The sequence below is a fragment of the Physeter macrocephalus genome, chromosome 7, assembly GCF_002837175.3.
Source record: "Physeter macrocephalus isolate SW-GA chromosome 7, ASM283717v5, whole genome shotgun sequence".
In the NCBI taxonomy this organism is placed as follows: domain Eukaryota; kingdom Metazoa; phylum Chordata; class Mammalia; order Artiodactyla; family Physeteridae; genus Physeter; species Physeter macrocephalus.
Genome location: NC_041220.1, coordinates 82,513,092 through 82,537,485, shown reverse-complemented (window position 1 = coordinate 82,537,485; position 24,394 = coordinate 82,513,092). Strand labels below are relative to the sequence as shown.

At 35.7% G+C, this 24,394-nt stretch overlaps 1 protein-coding gene across 1 annotated transcript in view; it reads right to left on the bottom strand.

The window, feature by feature from the left end:
• Positions 1-24,394, bottom strand: part of ARAP2 (ArfGAP with RhoGAP domain, ankyrin repeat and PH domain 2) — a 184,216-nt gene that overhangs the window by 32,007 nt on the left and 127,815 nt on the right. The window contains exons 26-29 of the mRNA XM_055086113.1: positions 21,988-22,116; positions 11,531-11,670; positions 2,827-2,909; positions 1,685-1,720 (exon numbers count right to left, since the gene is read on the bottom strand). Coding sequence (XP_054942088.1) covers positions 1,685-1,720; positions 2,827-2,909; positions 11,531-11,670; positions 21,988-22,116 — 388 coding nt within the window. The remainder of the gene's footprint in view (positions 1-1,684; positions 1,721-2,826; positions 2,910-11,530; positions 11,671-21,987; positions 22,117-24,394) is intronic.

Here is a 24,394-nt window from a genome sequence, read left to right as displayed (position 1 = left end):
AATAAAGACACAGACCTACTAGAGAATGGACTTGAGGATATGGGGAGGGGGAAGGGTAAACTGGGACAAAGTGAGAGAGTGGCATGGACATATATACACTACCAAACGTAAAACAGATAGCTAGTGGGAAGCAACTGCATAGCACAGGGAGATCAGCCCCATGCTTTTTGACCACCTAGAGGGGTGGGTGGGGGTGGGTGGGAGGGAGACGCAAGAAGGAAGAGATATGGGGACATATGTATATGTATAACTGATTCACTTTGTTATAAAGCAGAAAGTAACACATCATTGTAAAGCAATTATACTCCAATAATGATGTTTAAAGAAAAAACAGAAAACATAGAAACAACACACTTGGGGATGAGGTGAGGTTGTTTCCTATAAGAGGAAAATTTTGTAACTGATATTAGAATGGCATAGTGGACATTTCAATGTAATTATATTTTTTTATATTCCTGTATTATAATTTGGAAGAATGTTAGAATGAAACTTCTAAAAATAATCCTTGCCTCTTTATTAGATTCTCATGAAGACAGTGTCCCTTCCTATTACCATGTCCAAGAAAACTGTTCCCTCTACAAATCATTTAAATTTTGCATCCATGTGAACAAAATACTGTAGATGCAAAGAAGAAATAAACTATGATTAGAGGGGAGAGTTATCTGATAAGACTTTTGGAGCATTTTAGCTATGGTTTGAATAATAAATGATAGCTGAGTTTGCCAGGTCAGCAGGAAGAAGGTAAAAGTGATGAGGGAAGTGGGAGCATATACTATGGAAGAAGGTTCAATAAAGGGACCCCATATATTAAATATATGACATGAAGCAGCAAGGCATGTAGGATGAATCAAGACAGATTTTATTTTATCATTAAGTAAAAGAGGGAAAGTCGTGGGAGATGCAGTTGATGGAGCTTCATGTTAAAGGGCCTTGTGTGCTGTGCCAGCAATCCTGTACTTTATCCTGTAGGTTTAGGATTCACAGAAGAGTTTTAAAGCAGAAAAGAGACATGATACATTTTAGAAAATCTCTTTGGTGCTGGGTGGAGAATGTACCAGAAACCAAAAGCAACGTCAGAGGCATGAAGAGCACTTAGGACTCCTGGAATAATCCAGGCAGATGAATTAAGGCTTTAAGGATAGAGGTCGGATCAGAGAGTTAATTAAGAGGAGGGTGTGGTATGGCTTAGGGATTCATTAGACATAGGTTGGTAAGGGAGAAGGCGACATCTAGTCCAATCTCTATGGAGAGTGGCTAGATCCTTGTGACATCAATGGGAAAAAGTACCTCTATGGAAAGAACAGGTTTGAAACTAAGATTTTTTTTTTTTTTTTTTTACTCTGAGTTTTGGTGACTTATTATCCTTTATTTAAAACTGAGTTTTGCCTGCTTATCCCATAAAACCAGAGATTCCGCATTTACATAATAAGTAGGAAGAAATCATGTGTAGCTTCTCTTTAGAGGCAGTGGCAAATAGGATACATGAGACTGAAATAGACCTAAACCCTGAAGCAAATCTACTTTCCTCTTCTTAGGCTCAAAGTATTTAGAAAAGATTTTCACTTCACTTAGAAGAAATATTTACTGTCTCTAGATCTATCTGCCAAATAATATCGTTATTCGTTTACTAATATTCGTGTATCATCAATATATCAAATCCAAAACCTGCTGGCTGTTAACTTACCAGAGATGTTTTTCAGAATATGCCGTCAATCCCCAACTGCATCACATGGGAAAAAAACACATGCATACATATTAAAAATGATTCATTTTACAAGATAATACACAGGATTAGATGTTAAGAAGGTAATATTTAATGGTGGGAATGCATAACAGAATTGATACCCACAAGTGATGATTCATTGGGTATGATTTATCTAGAGGTAAATGATAGATGTTGAGGGATTTGGCTACAAATTTAAATACACTGAAGGACACAGGGGGAAAGGGTCTCGTGATGTTATGCGGCAGTGGGGGAAATCTCTCACAGGATATTCGGGGCTGAGAAAGGACAGATGTCTAGGAAAATGCCCAAAATCAGATAATATATATATTTACTTATTGATACTGTGAGAAATTTTAAAGAATGTGCCAGTCACAACACAGATATATGTGCTGGGCTTAGAAATTAAGCACAGAGGCAAAAGTGAGGACATTTTCAGTGATAGAATCTGAATCATATGCAGTTCATTAAAATGACATTTCATGATATTAAAAGTATTAGTACAAACATTAATTAGCTAATCAAAGTAATCCGTGATGAGAAAGTGTGGTATAACTCGAATGTTGGGTTGATTCAAGTGCTAATGAGAAACGTAATATTTAAGAAGTGTCCACTTCCTCTCAACCATCTGTGTGCTGTGGGTTTATTACCAAACTCAGCAAAACGAAGGGGGCAAATTATAGAGCCAGGACCAAGATGTTGTAAAAGCCATGGAGGCTGGAGGGCAGCATTTGTCTTCCTTTGGGTAGACTTGTTTGGAACATTCCTTACATCGCTAGACTGTGACTGAGCAAGGAATGGGATGTGGAGAAACCCATGTGCTTCCCAGTAGACAGTGCCTTCTGGGGATTTCCTGTTCTACACAGAGGAGATGCAATCATCCAGGAGCTTGACTTGAGCGGGAACATCATCATCCCTCCTTATCCACCCACACAGGTTCCCTTGATCTGCCATAGGTCCCCTGCCACATGTCTGTGGCAACTTAAGGAATCTTTCTAAAGCTTAACTTATAACAAGTTAGACTAATGCCACTGATCCCTAAGTCCTTGAACAGACATACTTTCCTGTAACTTTTTCAAGAACTCTTCCCTTCCAAGATTTACCTTGTTGGAGGCTTCATCTTCTTTTTTACTCCAAGATAAAACTTCATTGAACTGAGAGAAAACACTTTGTCAGGTTTACTACTCTGTAAAGGAAAACAAGGTAATTTGTAATTAAACAGATTTTATCAGTATCCTTCTATTTTCCTTAAGTATTAAGAATCGAGTTTAGAATGTTTAGTTTCTCCAATGTTTCATGAATGTAATACCAAATTTTTAGTAAATGAAGATTGTTTTGATTACAGTGTTATAAATTTAAATAAATCTGGATACATATGCATGATTATATATGTGTGTATATGTATATACAAACACACACATACAATAGTTCCTTATTCAAAACACTTGGGACCAGATGCATATGAGAACTGATAATTTTTCAATTTTTCATATTTAAAAAATACATGTGCAATATATTTTGTAACTCCATGACACCACCAGTGTTGTCTGGGGCAGCACCCTATATTCAAATATATTCATATTTCTCTACAAAAATGCATGGCATTTCATACAGTGTGAATAAGTAAAGGTCATAAATATTGTTATGGACTGAATGTTTGTATTCCCCCAAATTGAAATATAATCCCCAATGTGAAGGTATTTGGAGGTAGTAGCTTTGGGCGGTAATTAGGTCATGAGATTGGAGCCCTCATGAATAGGATTAGTGCCCTTTTAAAAGAGGCCAGAAAGCTAGCTCCCCCTCTTTCTGCCATGTGAGAATACGAGGAGAAGTAGGCAGTACAATTCGGAAGAAGATCTTCACTAGAACCTGACCACACTGGCACCCTGATCTCAGACTCCCAGCCTCCAGAAGTGTGAGAAATCAATTTCTGTTATTTATAAGCTACCCAGTCTATGGCACTTTGTTATAGCAGCCTGAATGGACTAAAACAAATATCTTCATGTTGGTTTAGATCAGATTTTTCCACCAAATGAGTTATGATTTTCTGTACTTTTTGGATTTCAGAACTACAAAACTATATACAGCTAGACTGAACTATCTCAAATATCCCTATTAATGAAAATTTTCACTAATCATGAAAGTAGACTATAAAAAAGAATTTACATTTGCTCTAGATCAATTATATATTCTCCATATACATCCCAACATATTTATCTGATTAATATTAAAAAAAATTTAAATCCTTGAACAATTAGGAAAGTTATCTGACAGAGGCAAAACTTAAGTATACTCTAATTTAAAATTTTAATATCAAACCATACACATTTTATTATTTATTCCTGGATAGACTGCAATAGACTTTATAAAGATAATAGCCATGGAAATAATAATTAAAATAAGCTTTCCCCACATCCTAAAGATTTTCAAGGAAGTCTCTTTTTTTCAATCTGGTAGGCAGATAGCAGATATAACTAAGGGGATCAGAGACCTGGGTGCAAATCTGGCTTGCTACTTACCAGCTCATGACTTCACATTACTGCTCTCTGCTCTCATTTCTTGTTTGTAAACGGGGATAATAGACACATCAACTACCTCACATGGTTATTATGGAGATTAAATGAGAAAGTAAAGGGTTACTGTGAAGGGTTATTGTAGAGATTAAACAAGAAAAGTGCCTTTAAAGGGTTTAGTCCAATAACTGGCCATATACTGAGTGCACAGCAAATTACAATTATTAGTATTACAAATTTAGAGCACATTGCTTCATAGAAATAGAAAGATAGACAACCTTTTAGAACTCTAGGACAATGCACAAAAGCCCATTTAGCAAATATGTAGCTCAAATAAGTCCTAAGTTCTATAAATGTTAAACTATTACTATAAAGTCTTTTCTTTGTGAAAGCAGTCAAAGATGAAAAGTAAAGGGTGGAAAACATATTTATAAAATTAAAAATTGGTTTCCACGGAGAAAACAGGTTAGGAGAATATACAGAGGAAATGTAGAGAAAAAAGCAAGCAGGAAGATCAGGAATCATGCTTTGTTGACCAGTGTTTTGTGTGGTGGTGATGATAAGGCCTGGAATTTACATGGTGAATTTACTCCTAGTCACCCTTATCAATAATTTTGCTATTATTATCATGGTACATAATTTAAAAAATATTTTGGATTTTTTTCCCTGTATGGCTATATTTCTTGAAATGGAATCACTGGGTCAAAGGCTAGGAACATGATTTAGATTTTGGCAAAAATGATAGGGTACATTTACTTACAGTTAAACACATATTCTTGTATTCACTAGCGATTTTCAGTTTTGATTTGGTCAAAAATTTACTTATTTATTTATTGACATTAGTTCTTTATATAACAAATAGGCAATTGCCTTATCTTTTTAAATGAAATTGTCTACCCAAATTGCTCACTGTTTACTTTTATTATTTTTATAAAGTCAAATATATTGATCTTTCCTTTTGAACTCTCTTAGCTATTGCTTCAAGTTTAAAGGGTTCCCAGATAGCTGATAAATACTCACTTACTTGGTCATTCAGCTTGAAGGGTTGCTATTTTAAAAGTTTTAATTCTTTTATCCATCTGGAATATATATTTCACATACAGTATAGATGAGAATTTAAGTTGAAAAACTTTTGTTAACAATTATCCCAGCCCTATTTATTAAACAAATCTTTCTTTAGACATGCATTTATGATGGCATATTTATCAAAAATAAATTATGATAAACAGTTACATCTTTTACCTCACTTTATGTTACCAATGCTATTTCTGTTCATTTTTATGCCAGGATATTATCTAACCTATTTTAGTTTTACTGTATGAATAAATAGTTGGAGGGGAAATACTTGACAATTATTTTACTTTTTATGTCTCCCAAAATGTTTGCAAATACTCTTATCTGTTTACCCTTTGAGGTGAGTTATGAAATCATTTTTTCTAAGTTCTAAAAATAATTCCCTTTGCGATTTTGAAAAGAATTACATTAAACCTATAGATCAATATTAGTAGACTTTGTGTTTTTTTGTGTTTTTTATATATAAATTTATTTTTTGGCTGCGTTGGGTTTTCGTTGCTGGGCGTGGGCTTTCTCCAGTTGCGGTGAGCGGGGGCTATTCCTCATTGCTGTGCACAGGCTTCTTACTGTGGTGGCTTCTCTTGTTGCAGAGCACGGGCTCTAGGCAGGCAGGCTTCAGTAGTTGTGGCATACCGACTCAGTAGTTGTGGCTCGAGGGCTCTAGCGCGCAGGCTCAGTAGATGTGGCACACAGGCTTAGTTGCTCCGCGGCATGTGGGATCTTCCTGGACCAGAGCTCGAACCCGTGTCCCCTGCATTGGCAGGCGGATTCTTAACCACTGCACCACCAGGGAAGTCCATAGATCAATATTAGTAGACTTTACATTAATTTTCTTTCATTTCTATCAGTGCAGTTCTGTAGTTTTCTTCATGTAAGCCTCTCCTTTTTAAGGTCATTTTCTGGTAGTTTATGTGTTTGGTTTTGGGGTACTGATTTTTTAGCTTGCTACTTTACTGAATGTTAAGGAAAATAACACTTGAAGTCTGATATGGAACAGTGGGGTAGCTTTGTAATGCAGTAAGTTTTCCATATAGGAAAGAGTCAAGGAGAGGAGAACGTAGGCGTGTATATAGTAGCACAGACTCCTGGATACCTTTGTCAGAGGTTCAATCGGATTACAACTGAGGTTAATGTCCCTCCTCAAAGCTTAGACTGCTAGTCCCAGCAGAGGCAGCAGCAGGGTCGGGTGAGAGGCTGCAATTCCAGTAGTACAGGTAGAGGGGACCTGCACATTTAAGAATGAGAAGCACTGTGCCTGATCTAAGTAGTCTTATTTATACACAGCATTGATAAGCCCAGGACTGCCTATATTTTGAAATACTGTTGGCAATAGATAGAGAGCCTGAAGTAATACAACTGATTCCCAAGCCACTCTGGACATGCCAGCTCATGACTTTGTATTCTATCCTGTCCAAAGAGAACACAGATGCCATAATTTAAGATGAGTTCAGCCAAGGTGGAAAGAAACCCTTTTCAGTTTCAATCTTTAAACTGAATAAGCATAAATAGGAACTGTAAGGATCCTAATGCAAAGTTCTATTAAAAGAAATCTCTTTTGGCATTATAACTTTACTGTTGGTTTATTACAACTCTTTTGGTATGTGTACTTTCTGGAGTATTTCTTCAAAAAGTTGAAGTGTTAGGAAGTGTATAGTATGTTGCTACAGGCAGTATATTTCAAAGTAAAATATTTAACTGAGCCAATTAAATTAGTGTGCTTAAAAAAATTGTTCTTGTTACTAAGAAGAGTTTGCTTATTAGTGCATGCAACTTTGAACGACCACTCCCTCTCCATTTGCTTTTTTCACACCATTAACAGTGTAATGATAATATTCTTTGAAACTTCTCACCTTTTATGTAAATCAAGTCTGAAAACATTTTAATTAACATTTTCTGTGCAGGGAAAACTCTCAAAACAAAATATATCTTCCCCTGTGTATTACCCTAATTTGTTGTTAATGAGCATTCATAAATTATCTCTAATTAACACATAGTCTCTTTAAATACACTTTTCAATTTGTAATTTCTACTCCCTTCTCAGTAAATCATTCTCTAAATATGTACAAGCACACATATATTAAAGGCAACTGTCAAACCAGAGCCAAATCTTTATTCAAATAAGCTAGGAGATTTTTACTATTGATTATTTACTGTAAAATCATTTGAAAAGCAAACATTGCCAGTGACTTGACCATCAATATTAAAAGGGAAAGACCAGCAACATGAAGAAATAACCAGCAAAATAACACCATGTGTTGAAAATAACAGTAGTTTGAGTTTAAAGGAAAACCATAAGTCTCTCATCTGCTTGCCTTAATGTGCAAATTAAAATATCAGTTGCATTAATTGATTCTGACAGATGCATAAATACAACTTTCAAACACTTAGACTATAATGCCATAACCTGAGGTCACTGTGACAAAAATAAAATGTCTTCATTGTCTTTAAAGAACACTATATTTCTGACAAACACTATATGATCTCACTTATATGCAGAATCTAAAAAAGTCAAACTCACATAGAAGCAGAGAGTAGAATGGTGGTTTCCAGGGGCTGGGAGTGAGTGGGGGAAATGGGAAGGTGTTGATCAAAGGGTACTAAGTTTCAGTTTTGCAAAATGAATAGGTCCTGGAAATCTAAAGTACAGCATGGTGACTACAGTTAACAGCACTGTAGTGTATACTTGAAACTTGCTAAGAGAGTAGATCTTAAATGTTCTCACCACAAGTGCACACACACACAAACCTATGTGAGGTAATGAATATGTTAGCTTAGATTGTGGTAATCATGTCACAATGTATACGTATATCAAATGCATCACGTTGTATAACAAATAAATACAATTTTTGTCAATTATACTTCAATAAACGTGGGGGAAAAATTTCAAATGTCAAAATAAGAACACTGTCTTTCAGGCAAGCTCTCGATACTATTACTGTCTACCAGTTTGTATGAATTATTTTAGATTAAGCAGGATGATCCTTTCAAAAAGACACAAATTCTTAAAAACATTCTGTTAAGGGATGAGATTCTTTAGCTCAATTACAAAATCATTTCATCTTAAAAAAAAATAATTTCTCCATGAACAGGCTTCCTTGTGGCAGGTTTTAAAATTTACATCAGCTTGGGGAAAAATATTATAAAAAACCTGAATTGTGTAAAGTGTCGTATTTGAAAATATTTGGTACTATTAAAATGAAAAACACTTATCCTCTTTAAATAAAATTCCATCAGCAATAACACCAAGCCAAAATAATACAAATTATTGTTTCTTTAGTAAGTCCCTGCATAAAGCCTTTGGAAATAGACATCTGGGAATGAATTCTGACTCTATCGCTTATAGGCTAAGTGATCTTGGGCAAGTTATGTAATATCTTGGTATACTACATTTCTTCATCTGTCAAAGGGGAATAACTATAGCACTAGTTTCGTAGGATTATTGTAAAGATAAAGTGCGATAATCAAAGCAAAATGTATAGAACTCTGCTTTTCATGGATTAACGGGTTGAATGTTAGTTGGGGCCATTGTGACTGCACTTCTATTGCTACTAGTTGTTTCTAGCAACCTTCTGTTGCTACACAATGGAAGCGTAGGTTCCTTAATGGGACTAAAAAGTCCATGATGATTTTAAAATACCCTAAGCAGATATCCAACTACACAAGTGACAATTAACCAACATGTAAATGGAAGGACAAGGATGAAGGAAGTGAGTCTAATGAAGATCAAGGTGGGTGATGCTTTGAAGAAAACCAAACAAAATTCAATCAGATTCAGTTCTAGATGGCTAGAATAATCAGCTGTGAAGTTTAGCATTTCCTTTCATGAACATAAACCTACAGTTCATGAACCTTAAAATCTGATGTGTTTGGCTCACATAATCCCAAACTCTTAAATGCCTTATTTCTGCAAACTCCACCCTTCCTGCACTGAAAAAAGTGAAGAATGATATCAAATGATAATAAATGATAACAATCGTTTGATACCCACACAGATTCCCTGCTAGGTTTATCAGATGGAGTAACAAAGTGTGACTTCCAGTATATAATACAGCCCTCTGAAGAGAGGGATAAGGGCTGCAGAATTCAGTGCTGTTTTGTTAGCTCCCTGCCTGGACATTCCACTGTTCTTGAAGAACATGAACATGAAATGGATACACTAAGTAGGATGCTGCTAAAATTTATTTATGCCCACCTGGAGGCTTCCCTGCTGGAGGAACATACAGGACAGTGGTCAGTGTGTGGAGAGCTCAGTAGAAGCCACAACTAAATGGGGCTATAGAACTTTGGAAAGCTGCTTAATAATTCTTCCCTCATAACAATGCAATATTAAATAATAGATGTTACTAGTCTGGTCCTTCTTTATAGATCTCCAAAACACAACATAGTGAAGCATCACACACTTGAAATATGCAAGCAATGCTTACTCAAGCGAATATTAGAATTCAATGGAAAAAAGTATCTTTAGGTCCTGCTGTCATTCCACATTTAAAAGAATTGCTTGGATATTGCTTGAATCTCAAGGAAGTAGAAATGTTACTGTATATATCCATGTAACCACCACCCAAAACTAGATAGAGAACATTTATTTCTGTTATCCTAGAAAGTACCCTACTGACCCTATCTCCTTGCTTCAGTAGCAAACCTTCTCCACACCACAGGCAAACACTTTCTGACTCCCATCACCATAAATGATGTTGCCTCTTCTTAGACCTTTTATAGACAGACTCATATGGTACTATTTTGGGTCAAACTTTTTTGCTCAGCAAGGATTTGAACATTCACCCATGTGGTTGCATTCATTCATTTTTATCGCTGAATATTATTCCATTGTCTGAATATATCATTCTCCTATTGATGGGCATTTAGAATGTTTACAGGTTTTAGCTTTTATAAATAAAGCTGCTTATGAATATTCTTGAACAAGTGCTTTAGTGGATATAAGACCTGGGAATAGAGTTGCTGAATCATGGGGTAGATGTATGAATAACTTAATTTTAAAAACTGCCAAAAAAGTTCTACTAGTAATAGTGTGATTTTACCCTTCCACCAGTTATTGATGAGGGTTTTAGTTAATCAACGTCCTTGTCAACATTAGATGTTGTCACTCTTATGATTTTAGTTGTACTAATGGTATATCTTGTGGTTTTAATTTGCATTTTCCCTGATAACTAATGATGCTGAGCACTTTTGGTTCAACCACTTATTGGCCATTCCTATGTCTTCCTTCCTGTAATGTCTGTCCAATACTTTGCCCCAATTTTTATTGGGTTGTCTTTTTATTGTTGATTTGGAGGAGTTCTTTATATTGTGCAAATGAGTCCCTTTTCAGATATATGTACTATGAATATATTTTTCTCAGACTGGAACTTCCCTATTCATATTCTTAGTGGGCTGTTTTGATGAGCATGCTAATATACATATATATGTGTATATATATATATATGTTTCACAGTTGAAAAGGAACTTTTATATATATTCTTATTTAAGCATTACAACAATCTGGCATGCAGGACTCATACTATCATCATCATATTACAGATCTAGAAATTGAGGATGACAGTTTAAGATTCTTATTCACACAACCAACTTGGCAGTTTTGAGGTTTTCTGATGCTAAGTTCGATATTCTTATACCTACTCCCTCTTTTTCATCTCTAAGTCCTCTCTCCATTCCTCAATTCATTAATAAAAGCTGTTAGGGAATTCAAACATATTGGGATACATCAGTAAGATTCAGTTAATAAATATAATATTACGAGTTAATTCATTCAAAAGTATAGGAAATATATTAATCAGATTTAAGTTTTAATCAGATTTAGCATTTGGGTTTTGCCTTTTTATTCTACATTTTATTAATTTCCATTTGCTGAACTCAAGCCACTTTTGCCTTAAGGCATGACACATTCTCTTAATTTTATTGACTGAGATGCTGATTTATATGCTAGTTTATGTAACACATATTAGACTTTTCTTTAGAACTTAAGTCAATCTCTGCCCTAAAAAATATGAGGTGCTCAGAAAGGCCGTATATGGAGTTCTTTACTGTGTTACTAGGTGCATTAATGTCATATCCCAGAGGCTGAAAGTAATCATCAGCTTACTGTACATTTTATTTACTAGAGCCCTTGACTTCCAAGAGAGAGGGCTGAGAGGCATGAAATAACAATGTTAACACTCACACAAAAGTATACACATATTCAAATACTACATATATTAAATACCTTCATATCCTTGTAAAGAAAGAGATACCCATCTCGTAAAACAAAATACCGGTCTTGAAACTTATTTCCAGAGAGTATTTTAGATGGTTCTTCCTTGATTTTCAAGACTCCCTCTTTGATACTCTCCAGGGCCTTCCTCTCTGTAAAGCACAACATTTACTTTTATAAGTTGGGTACATTTTCATTTATTTGGAATAGAATATAAAACATTTTTGTATTTTCATTTTGGATGATATAAAGTAATAACTTGTTTCCTACCATTAAGAAGGCTCTACTTAATTTCTGGGAACACCTTGTGTCAGGGGAGTGTTGGGTAAGTCATAGATCCAGTAACCAGATCTATTTATATCTATTTATAATACATAGGCCTGCCCATGCTGTCCAATTAGCTACTGGCTAATAAGCATCTGAAACATGGCTAGTCTCAACTGTGATGTGCTATGAGTATAAAATATATACCATATTTTGAAGATTAGTACCAAAAAAATGTAAATACATCACAATTTTATAACACTGATTACATGTTGAAATGATAATATTTTGGATATGTGAGTTTAAATAGAAGATACAAGTAAAATTAATTTCACCTATTTCTTTATATATATGTTTATATATATATTTTAAAATGTGGCTATTAGGCAATTTAAAATTACATACTCAGCTTGCATTTTATTTCTTTGAATAGCACTCATACAAACAATGCAAAATACACAGGTAAAAGAGAAATCTCTTCTGGAATCCTGTCTCAGGAATCCAGGAATTCTTGAGACATTAGAGAAATTCCTACTCCTATGAAACAGGTAAGGGTAAATAAGGCAAAACTGCTAATAATGCTCGTGCAATACTGCCAGTGTCCCACACTTAGAAATCACTTCATTTCAACAGTTCTATTAAAAATCACGTTTTTGGTAAAAAAAAAAAAAAAAAAAAAAAAAGTTGAATTTGTGTAGATTTATCATGAATAAATTTATCACTGTATCTCTAGTCTACAGCTTTCTTCTTGAAATCCCAACAGTATTCAACTGCCTACTTGAGAACTGAGGAACAGTGGAAAGAAAAGAAACCTGAAGCCAAGTAGCCACAACATGGTCATTCTGGGGTCAACTCCTGCTTTTCCTGTAAAACAGGAGTAATAACACTTATCCTGCAGATTGTTGTCCTCACATTAGATCATGTCCATAAAAGATGAAGCGTGAGACATTATATCAGGATGAGGGCTTTTAGCAATTTCCTGGCATTAAGGTGACACCATTTTTAAATATTCATGCAGAGTTTCTAAAATTTACAAATAACTTGATTTTAGAAAGAAAAACTCTTAATCTAAAACCTAGCATCCCTTGGTTTGGGGAAAACCTTTACTTATACAGCAAATACTACACAGATGTTCACAAATATAGTTAATATAAGAAGACAAAAATTAGAAAAAATTGAAATAGTGCCTTATAACTCAAATATGAGCATGGGATGACAACCTGGAAGCAAAAATCCCCATGATTGGGGCTTCCCTGGTGGCGCAGTGGTTGCACGTCCGCCTGCCGATGCAGGGGAGCCGGGTTCGCGCCCCGGTCTGGGAGGATCCCACGTGCCGCGGAGCGGCTGGGCCCGTGAGCCATGGCCGCTGAGCCTGCGCGTCCGGAGCCTGTGCTCCGCAACGGGAGAGGCCACAACAGAGGGAGGCCCGCATACCACAAAAAAAAAAAAAAAAAAAAAATCCCCATGATTAATCACATCACTGATCCTAACCGCAAACAAAAGTAACTGACAAGCCCCAACAGTTTTCATGATCTGCATTCTGGTCACAGATAACATTCTTTTAATTGCGATGTTATACTAAAATAGGTTCTTTTTAGGTGGTCTGTGACCTTAAAATAATTTCTGAAAAATACACTGCTAAATTTTGTCTTCTGGTATAATCTCTTAATATTTAATTCCATAGAAAAATATTTTAAGTAATATTTTATAGCAAAATAACTTCTATTTAAATTAAAAATAACACTTTTCCAATTAAAAGACTTGAAAGAAGATGTATTTTAATGCAATAGGAAGATCAAGGAAAAAATATAAAAGTAGTATTCAGCAAAATTCATATGACATCAATTCATTCTTCATGAAAGTATTAAGAGTCCAGTATGCACTTGGTTCTAATAATATACAATAACCTCAAAAGAGATGATTTCTGGACTTGCAGTGCAGTGTAAGAGACAGAGTGAACATGGACTAACAAACAATGCTTATATATCCTGATAGGAGAAATACGGTAAGCAATTTAGAAAACATTGGGTGGGCTTAGTGATTCAGCTGATTTAGAACAGAAAAGTGGAGAAAGGCATTTATAATACTATTGATTTAGAAATAGGTAAAGTATTTTAAGAGCATTAAATTACAATCAAGTTGTGAGATATATATTGCTTAAGCCAAACCAATTCCATTCATACCTTCTGATTATACTTTTTTAAGATTTTTGTTCAATTTAATAAAGCTTTCTAATTTTACCAATAAGAAATAATCGTATGTCTAGTGTTAAAGTAAACCACTCATAGGTCAAATAGAAAACAGGCTTAGGAAAAAAAATATTGTTGACACCTCTAGTTGCATATTTATGAAAATTTAGTTTAAAAAATCGTATGTAATTATCTTAGCTAAATCTTGGTGTACACATTATTAAGGGACTCGGGAGGAGGCTTTGAGAGGAATATATGTTAAGAAGAAGGAAAGACCAAAAAGAACCTTGAAACACTAAGTTCCATGACAAATACTGAGAACTTAGAAGAATTTCTAAAAGCTCACACAATGTTAAAATAAGTAGAAAAAATACCCATTGCTTAAGGGCCAAGATGAAGCTATGTACTTTGGGGACATTGTGCATGACTCAGTGTGTAACACAACGAAGGATATGAATTAAATGGCTTCCAATAATTCACTTTTCCAAGCTTTCCCAGTACTGCCAGGTCCCTCAACTGTGGAGTACTTCACACCTATATTTTCACTCCCTCTACCTCATCCTGGGGAGAAAGTTTAAGATCTAGAGATACTGTTATCTTTAGAGAATCATAAACCCCTTTCCCCCTCCAGGTGTTTGCTCGGACAAGGAAGGAAGGCTCAGTTGAGTTCAGTGAAGGTTCTTTAGAGTTAACACTGGGTAAGATAACAGATTGGCATTCTTAGTTATATTGTGCTGTAATTTTGTTATTAATTAGAAAAGCCCTTAAAAAGTACATGTATGAAACCACGCAGAATGGTCAAATTTATTTATTTAAACAGAACAGACATCATATTACTGAGACTATGAAACTGATCTCCCCACCCAAAGGAAAAAAACAACATTTTTCCAAATCATTTGAAAAACCTCAAGTTCTTAAACAAAAACAGTAATTCCTAACTAGTGGCCCCTAATTCCAATAAAATAACTGATCTGTGGAGGAGCTTGGAAGGCCTTAGGAAGGAGAGACAGAGACAGACAGAGATAGGGAGAGACACAAAGAGAGAGAAGCGGGGGGGGCATAAACTAGGAATGATATTTCTAGAATACATATTCCCCCTTTATCCTTCATGTCCAGTCAGCTAGCAGTTCAGCCACTGTTCTCTCAAAGTTTCTCTCTGGGGTTCAATTCCACTTCTTTTCCAATATCATCTCCCTAAGCCCTGCCTTTTCTACCTAATACCTAGACTCCAGGATTCTATAATTCCATGTCCTGCTTTTCTAATGGCTCCATATAATTCCACATTTGTGCTATGCAAATACTGTTTTATCATGTTAATCCCTTTTCCAAAACTCTATTTTTTTTTTTTACTATTTGAAGTCTTACTTATGTAACATTAAAAGCCTAAACTTCTTTCCCTGACTTTTCAAGGACTAAATAAACTAGACTCCTCCTCATCTTCATAAGCTATTAAGTTAAAATATAATATTTATTTATAAGTCAGTTGATCATAATACACTGTTTGGAAAACCAATCTGTGTCTCTGTGGCATGACTGAAGTTGATCATCTGAGTGAACCTAAGGGAAATTCCATTCTCCTTGGTTCTATACAAATTCTACCCCACTTCTGGACCCAACACATCCTTGAAGATTTTTTCTAACTACTCCAGTCCATACTTGGTATTCATGTCTTTAAAACTCTAAGATAAAATTTAGGCATTGAATAAATGAAAAGTCATGTCTGTCTCGTAATTTTGCTCTTAAAAATAATAATTTCAGTCTATGGCCATACCACCCTGAATGCACCCAATCACATCTGATCTTAAAAAAATAATAATTTTATGTTTGCTTTTCAAAAAATTGTGGGCTTTAAATTTTCCTCCCCAACCTATGTGAGAACTAACATAGCACAGTGACTAAGAGTTTGCTCTGGAGCTAGACTACCTGGGATTGAATGACAACCACATCCTCCACTGGATCCCAGGTAGTAATCTCTAAATCTCAGTTTCCTCACCTGCAAAATGGGGATTCATACAGTGATCACCCAGTAGATCTGGTATGTAAAGTATTTAGAAGAGTGCTTAGCACATAGCAAGCAGAATGTAATTGCTTATTTATCTAATGGAGGACAGACATCATTTTTTTCTGTACTGCAGAGTCTGTAGTAAACAGTATAGAAAAATTACCCTTCCAAAGGCCTGGTGATTTATAGACTGAATTTACAAGAGTTTTAAAAACTAAAATCTGCTCCTCCACTTACCAGCAGGTCACCTTGAGGGAGTTATGTAACATCTCCATGTCCCAGTTTCTCCATTTATAAAAGGCTTAGAGAGTACTAGTAAAAAACCCCTTAAGACTGCTAGGAAGATTAAATGACATGGTGTATGCAAAGCCATCAGCCCAGCATCTGACGCCCAGTAAACGCATAGTAACTATGAACAATTTATCTCTTGTATATGATCTGAGCAATGAAAAGGGAATATAAAACAAATGGGTCTATTTTCCATGGTCTCTATGTGTCTCCCTTCCTCTTTTGCTGGCAAAGACTATTTTCTCAGGCCTGTACATAATCTGAAAAACCAAGTTCCACCCCTGCACATGTACTCTAAGTGCTGAAGGAGACAAGCAGTTTTCATGAGACATCCTCTTGAAAATGTGCCACAACCAAGTGATATTTGGCAATATTTGCAGCCTGAAATCTAGAAATTTCTTCCAAATTAAAAATTATCCATATTTTCCTTTGTTTGATATTGATTATATACAACACATATATTCTTTATAATTTGGAGGAAGCAGAATTTGATATAGTTCACTCACTGCATGACATTCGCTCAAAATGTATTTAATAAAATTTAGTTCTACGACTGAGTAGAAACCAAACCTGCTTGAAAGTAATCTAGGAAAAGTCAAATACTCCCCCCGCCACCACGCTGATTCCCAGTATATTTTCCTTTGTTACTTGTATTGAAGAAGTAATGCTTAATAGAACTAGCAGCCTGATAACATCCTTTTGTAATTAGATTATCCTTAAGCAGTAAAATTGTAAATATACTTACTACTGGAGGATTGACTAGAAAAGTGCCAGAGATTCCACGCCATTTTACTGACAACGCAGTAAACTGTAGAAAGTAGAACACTACTTTTCTATTCTATCATCAATTTCCGAGAAAATACTTCCACTTGAAGTGGACTGGGTCTTACCTTCAACTTTTACACATTTTTGGATTTAAAAAGATATGATGGGGAGTGGAATATAAATTATTTCAGCTAGACTATGATTTATGAACTCATACTATTTTTGCTGGAATTTTCCTTTATTTTCTTAAGTCAGTTGATAGTGGATGGCTCAGCTTTCCAGGTCTGAATTTGCTGGAAGCAGTTGCATTTTTAACTATCCTATTCTAATGTAAATTTAATTCCAAAGCATCTGTCATATGCGGCAATCTAAATTTAGAAACCCACACGCATCTTCATTTGAGTTACATCTTCTATCTTAAAAGTAGTTCTTCCCCATTGAGATAATTAAAACTTGATTCTGTTGTATCACATTCTATTGGGGTAATATTAAAGAACTTTAGTGCTTAAAATAAGACTTCTGCAACATAAAATTATTTATTCTGGAACCTTATAGAAGCTATAAATTTATGGCTAACTTGTAATAGAGATGTTGAAACTTAATATGAGATAATGATAATATAAGATGGTCTAATATGATTAGCTCTGACAAAGTCTAAATGACAATTTAAATGAAGTTTCATTCTCCCTATCTCAATGTCTCAGCCATAATCCATGGGGTAGAAAAGAAATTCAGACTATTATTTTTCTTTTCAAGTTAGTTAACTCCTCATTACAATAACGACAATAGCCCAAAACGCTTCTCAGAAATACAATGCTGCTTTTGAAAAAACACAGAATTGATTTTTAAGTAGAGGCAACAGAAAATTCATTTACTCTTACATACTTCTATAAAAGTAAAGTATGCTTCCTCATTACCTTAAATGAATGAGCAGAAATTGTGTTGCTTGACTCTAAAGTCTATTCCTTCTTGTGATATCTATATTTTAAACTATTGAGATAAAATGAACAAATTGAGAAAATTAAAACCCCTAAAGAACCCCAAACCCCTAAACTTATTATTTGATAAAATTCTTCATTAAGCAAGAAGGTGGTATCAAACAAAAGTATATGCCTATAATTTGTTGCATAAAATCAGAAACACCATCATGCAATTAAAGAAATTTAAGCCGTGTGTGTGTGTGTGTGTGTGTGTGTGTGTGTGTGTGTAGATAAAGGAGAGACAGGAAGAGATAGGGATAGGTAGACAGACACTAAGGTTTGTGTCAATTAGGTGTCAGGTATGATGAGACAGGTGCGAAGGATGTGTCAGTGCTACTTTATGTTTTAAGAAAATATTAACACAATAGCTATTCATTACTGAGAGAAAAGTATGGTTGTAACCAACCAGCCTTGTTTCAAACTGTGCTAATTTCCACTTGGCCCCCAGGTTAGAATAAGAAAATCTTAAGAAAGGAAAAGAAATCCTTAACATTGTTTCCTCTCTGCTGTGAAGAGCCATGTGTTTCTGAGGTGATTCCAGTTTTTCTGCTAACAAATTGACAGAGAAATAACATTTGATTTACTTTCATTATTTTCCTTTCAGATCCCAAATTTAAGTAGTAGTGCATGTAACGAATGGAGCAATAATTCTGGAGTAGGTGGTCACTGTGATTGATTTAGGAGACATTTGCCAAGACAGAGACAAAGTTGACTGAATACCTAACCAACCTAAAATCTATCATACAGGATACCCCATAAGAAGTACTTAGAATCCCCAGGTTACTGTAAGACACAACTATAAGAAAAAATCATGACTTTAGAAGTTGATTTTAAAAACAAACAATAGGCCAAACCTTCTTTAAAATGACAATCCTAAATGCACACAGATGCAGAACCAACCATAACGAAAAAGATTTTACTTTGACAATCTGAATATAAATCAAGCTCTAATTAAAAATATTTATAAAAATTTTACTGGCTAGAAAACTAAAAAAGAAAGTTAAATATTTACTTCATAGGTACTCCTGTTTCTGACCAAAAGTACATAACTACTAATATGAAATGGTCTAATTAATGTATTTCTGGAGGGTTACTCTAAAACCTGACTTTTTTTTTTCATGCAGAGGGACATAATTTCCTGGTAGAAAGAACTATTGATATCATAATAACAAGTTGCATATTGGTTTGGCCAGCTGAGGAGGGTAGAGTGCAGGGGCAGTGATAAGTTTCTTAGCTCCCACCCTGTCAGAGGAATGCAGGAGATATGAAAGTAGCACAAGAGTTTACTGACATTTTACTCTAGAGAATATTTCATCCAAATCTCAGAAACGGTCATGTAAGCCTGCTTTCCACTGCTTGGGTTCCCCAGTTTTTAATGCAAGGTGCTTTGTCTAGACCTTACAGAAGCCTGATGCTTTCACAACAGGACACACTCATAACCCCCAAAAGAGGACACATACAGTAGGTGAGGCATCATTTTAATGCCCAATTAAATGCCCAATCTTCCTACCTAGTTTGTGGGTAGAACAATTTATAGTTTGTCACTCGACCATTTCTTGTTGCCCTTAAACAACAAAGATTTTACTCAGATGTGATTGCTCTAAACCCACTCAATCTAACTTTGCTAATACAGCACTTAATGGTATCCTTGCTTTGGGTTATCCCTCAGGCCCACCTGCACAAAACCTTCCTTTATATTATAGCCTTTTAAGATCTTATTCTTGTCTGTTTTTATTCACATAGCCAGTCCACTAGCATTCAAACAAGAGCTAAGTTTTTGCAACACGGAGAATTAAGAGACATTTTTGAGGGCTATTAGAAAAAGGAAAATTCTCACCAAAAAAAAATTAAAATTTACCTGAAAAGATGACTTATTTTCTAAAAGAAAAGAAGCCATGAGAATCTATAATGTATTTCATAATGCAGGCAGGAGTTTGTTCATAAACTCAATACGTTTCCTTTATCTCAATGTTAAAATGAAAGAATAACAGAATTTAAGAGCTAGGCCAGATTTCAAAGGTTATCTAAATCAGAGATTCTCAACATGACACCACTGACATTTTGAGCCAGATTATGCTTTGTTGTAAAGAGCCTTCCTGTGTATTGTAGGATGTTTAGCAGCATCTCGGGTCTCTAACCACTAAATACCAGAAGCACCACCCTACCCAGTGTGACCGTCAGAAATATCTCCAGACATTGCCAAATGCCCCCTGGGGGACAAAAATCTCCCCCACCTGACAATCACTGCTCTATGACAGGGATGCTTGTAGCAGTCATATGATGAGAGAGAATTTCTACTGCAATCGTTAAGCAGTATACAGAGGATGTGGCCAAAATCATATGCAGGAGTAAGAAAGAAGTTAAACAAGATAAAGGTGTCTAAAAGGCTAAATTTCTACAGCAAAAAGAACACATGTTCTGTTTATTTAGATGCTAGTAAGACCAGAATGACATAGAAGCTGTTAAACTGCTTGCATTTTGTAAAAATACTTTTGTGTAATTTTAAGATATGAAGGGCAGAGTTATGGACTGAATGTTTATGTTTCCCCAATTCATATGTTGAAACCTACCTACATGGTATCAGGTTTTAGGAGGTGGGGCCTTTATGAGGTAATTAGGATTAGATGAGGTCACGAGGGTGGAATCCTCAGGAATGGGCTTGGTGCCCTTGTAAGAGTCACAGAGAGTGCGCTTCCCCTCTCTGCTCTCCGCCCTGAGAGGATACAAGAAGTCCCCAGTCTGCAACCTGGAAGAGGCCTCTCACCAGAACTTGGCCAGGCTGGCACCCTGATGTCAGACATCTAGTCTCCACACTGTGAGAAATAAACTTCTGTTGTTTATGAGCCATCTAGTCTATTGTAGTCTGTTATAGTAGCCAGATTATCATGAAATCAGAAACATATCCGATTAGCCTGGTACAATTAAGAAGTTGCTGACTTATGGCTACTAGCTAGAGAGTCTGCAATCATACCAAGTAGCTTTACCGCATTTAGGAACTGTACCAACCTCCCCATCTTTTTTCTTTTTTTTTTTTAATAATTAGAAGTAAAACCAATCTGTACTCAAATCTAGTACTTAATAAATATGTGATCTGGAGGCAAGTTACTTAATTTCTCTGAGCTTCCCTTTTCTCAACTGTAAAATTCAAATGATAAAATAACTCATGGAGAAATTTTTAATAAAGTATAAATGAGTTTTGGTATGCAGAGAGCTCATTTTATAATATTCGATTAATAAATAGTAATGGTTATAATCAATATGAATTATAAAAGTTGTGGTAAATTTCATCTTATAAAACTTGAATCCTCTGCTTTCGGGGTTGGTTTATAGACTGTGTGGCAGGAAATCTTTTTCTAATCTGTCAGATGATGTCAACATAACAGAAGAATCTAAGTTTCAAAATGAAAGTTTTCTGATACCTCAAACAAGTTCAGAGACTGTCTTATATGAATCCCCCATGCTAGTTAACTTCTTATTTAACCTTACATGTATACATGTCTTCTCCCACTTGGATGGCAAATATCCTTATTGGAAGTATTTATTTTGTATTTGTTTTCCAATATTACTGCAAAATAGGTGAGAATTATAACAAGCACACAATCTCAGAGCTTGCGATTCTTGAATGCTCAGAGAACTTTCAAATGTAAATATAATTCAAGATGATTCACCATCTTTCTAAAAATTAGGAAAACACAAGCATGGCAAATAAATAAAATAAACCCAAAACCTTAAAAAGATGAATCATTCCTGCTAAATCTTTAATTTGATACAGTCAAATTAACCAACTCTTAGCACAGTCCGACCCACCAGGAAAATATGACCCTGGCACTTGGTCTATATATTCCTCTTTCTAATAATGGCAGTAGATTTTTCATTTAGCTACTCATTTTTACATTTTCAAAAAAAACTTGTGCCATAGTAATTATCCTTTAACCACTTGAATTTTCAATCTTAGTTGCAATGTGAAATAACAGCACCTACCATTATAGTGTTTAACTGTGTCAACGGTTAAGAATCTCTTCACCACAAGATAAGCAGATCCAGGTTCAGCTAATGAACTCCACCGAAGCACCTGTTCCAACACATTTTCTGTGTAGTGAAGAGGGCGCTCTGCAAACAAAAACAAATCAAATTACAAAAAAAAATCTTAACTTTTTTAAATTATAAAATTTAAAAAGTCCTTTTAGAAAGCTCTGTACAAGACAATAAGCATGACTGTATCTTATGGTACACAAGAATAGTGCTAGGACTACATACAGGAAACACTAAGACCTGGAACAGCGTTAAGTACATAATAAAATTTACTGTATAAATAAATCTGTGCAGGGACATTTGTGTGTTACACAACTATTTTTAAAAAATTCAGAGGTACTATCCTTTAAATAAAATTTCACAAATATGGCTACCTTTTTGTACAACAAATTAGTGAATTACTCTACTTTTTAATTTAAACAACATTCTGGTTTGCTTATGGAAAGCTGTGTATTTGCATATGCAAATAATTAGAAAAGGACTAGTAAAATTAGTCTTGTCCAGTACTAAGTAATAACATCAATAAACCCTTTGTTTCTCCCAACAAGACTAGCATAATTTGTGATCAATATTAGTGAACAACTTATAGCTGATACAGTCAACTTACATGAAATTATAAAAGATAACTTAAACAGAGAATGTAAGATAATCATTATCAAACAGTACTGAGTAATCTATGTTTAACTATTAGTGGAAATATCAATCAGAAACATTATGTAGCAATATTATACATTAACCGTTCATATAATAGGCCAACAAGCAAGAAGTTGATGATATCTTAAAGATTTCTCCGTGGTAAGAGGACGTGATCTCACTCCCTCTTGCGAGAACACCAGAATCACAACTAACTGCTGAACAATCATTGACAGGAAGACACTGGAACTCACCAAAAAAGATACCCCACATCCAAAGACAAAGGAGAAGCCACAATGAGATGGTATGAGGGGCACAATCACAATAATATCAAATCCCATAACTGCTGGGTGGGTGACTCACAAACTGGAGAACACTTATACCACAGAAGTCCACCCACTGGAATGAAGGTTCTGAGCCCCACGTCAGGCTTCCCAACCAGGTGGTCTGGCAGTGGGAGGAGGAATTCCTAGAGAATCAGACTTAAAGGCTAGCAGGATTTGATTGCAGGAATTCGACAGGACTGCAGGAAACAGGGACTGCAATCTTGGAGGGCACAGACAAAGGAGTGTGTGCATCAGGACCCAGGGGAAGGAGCAGTGACCCCAAGGGAGACTGCACCAGACCTACCAGCTAGTGTTGGAAGGTCTCCTGCAGAGGTGGGGGTGGCCCTGTCTCACCATGAGGACAAGGACACTGGCAGCAGAAGTTCTGGGAAGTACTCATTGGGGTGAGCCCTCACAGAGCCCGCCATTAGCCCCACCAAAGAGCCCGGGTAGCCTTCAGTGGTGGGTCGCCTCAGGCCAAACAATGAACAGGGAGGGTACCCAGCCCCACCCATCAGCAGGCAAGAGGAATAAAGTTTTACTGAGCTTTGCCCACCAGAACAACACCCAGCTCTACCCACAATCAGTCCCTCCCATCAGGATACTTGCACAAGCCTCTTAGATAGCCTCATCCACCAGAGGGCAGACAGCAGAAGCAAGAAGAACTACAATCCTGCAGCCTGTGGAACAAAAACCACATTCACAGAAAGACAGACAGGTGAAAAGGCAGAGGGCTATGTACCAGATGAAAAGATGCAAGAAATGTTTAACAAAGACCTAGAAGAATTAAAGAACAAACAAACAGAGATGAACAATACAATAACTGAAATGAAAACTACACTAGAAGGATCCAATAGCAGAATAATTGAGGCAGAAGAAGGGATAAGGGATGTGGAAGACAGAATGGTGGAATTCACTGCTGCAGAACAGAATAAAGAAAAAAGAATGAAAAGAAATGAAGACAGCCTAAGAGATCTCTGGGATAACATTAAACACAAAAACATTCGCATTTTAGGGGTCCCAGAAGGAGAAGAGAGAGAGAAAGGACCCGAGAAATATTTGAAGAGATTACAGTCGAAACCTTCCCTAACATGGGAAAGTAAAGAGCCACCCAAGTCCAGGAAGTGCAGAGAATCGCATACAGGATAAACCCAGGAGAAACACGCTGAGAAACATAGTAATTAAATTGGCAAAAATTAAAGACAAAGAAAAATTATTGAAAGCAGCAAGGGAAAAAATGACAAATAATATAAAAGGGAACTCCCATAAGGTTAACAGCTGATTTCTCAGCAGAAACTCTACAAGCCAGAAGGGAGTGGCATGATATACTTAAAGTGATGAAAGGGAAGAACCTACAACCAAGATTACTCTACCCAGCAAGGATCTCATTCAGATTC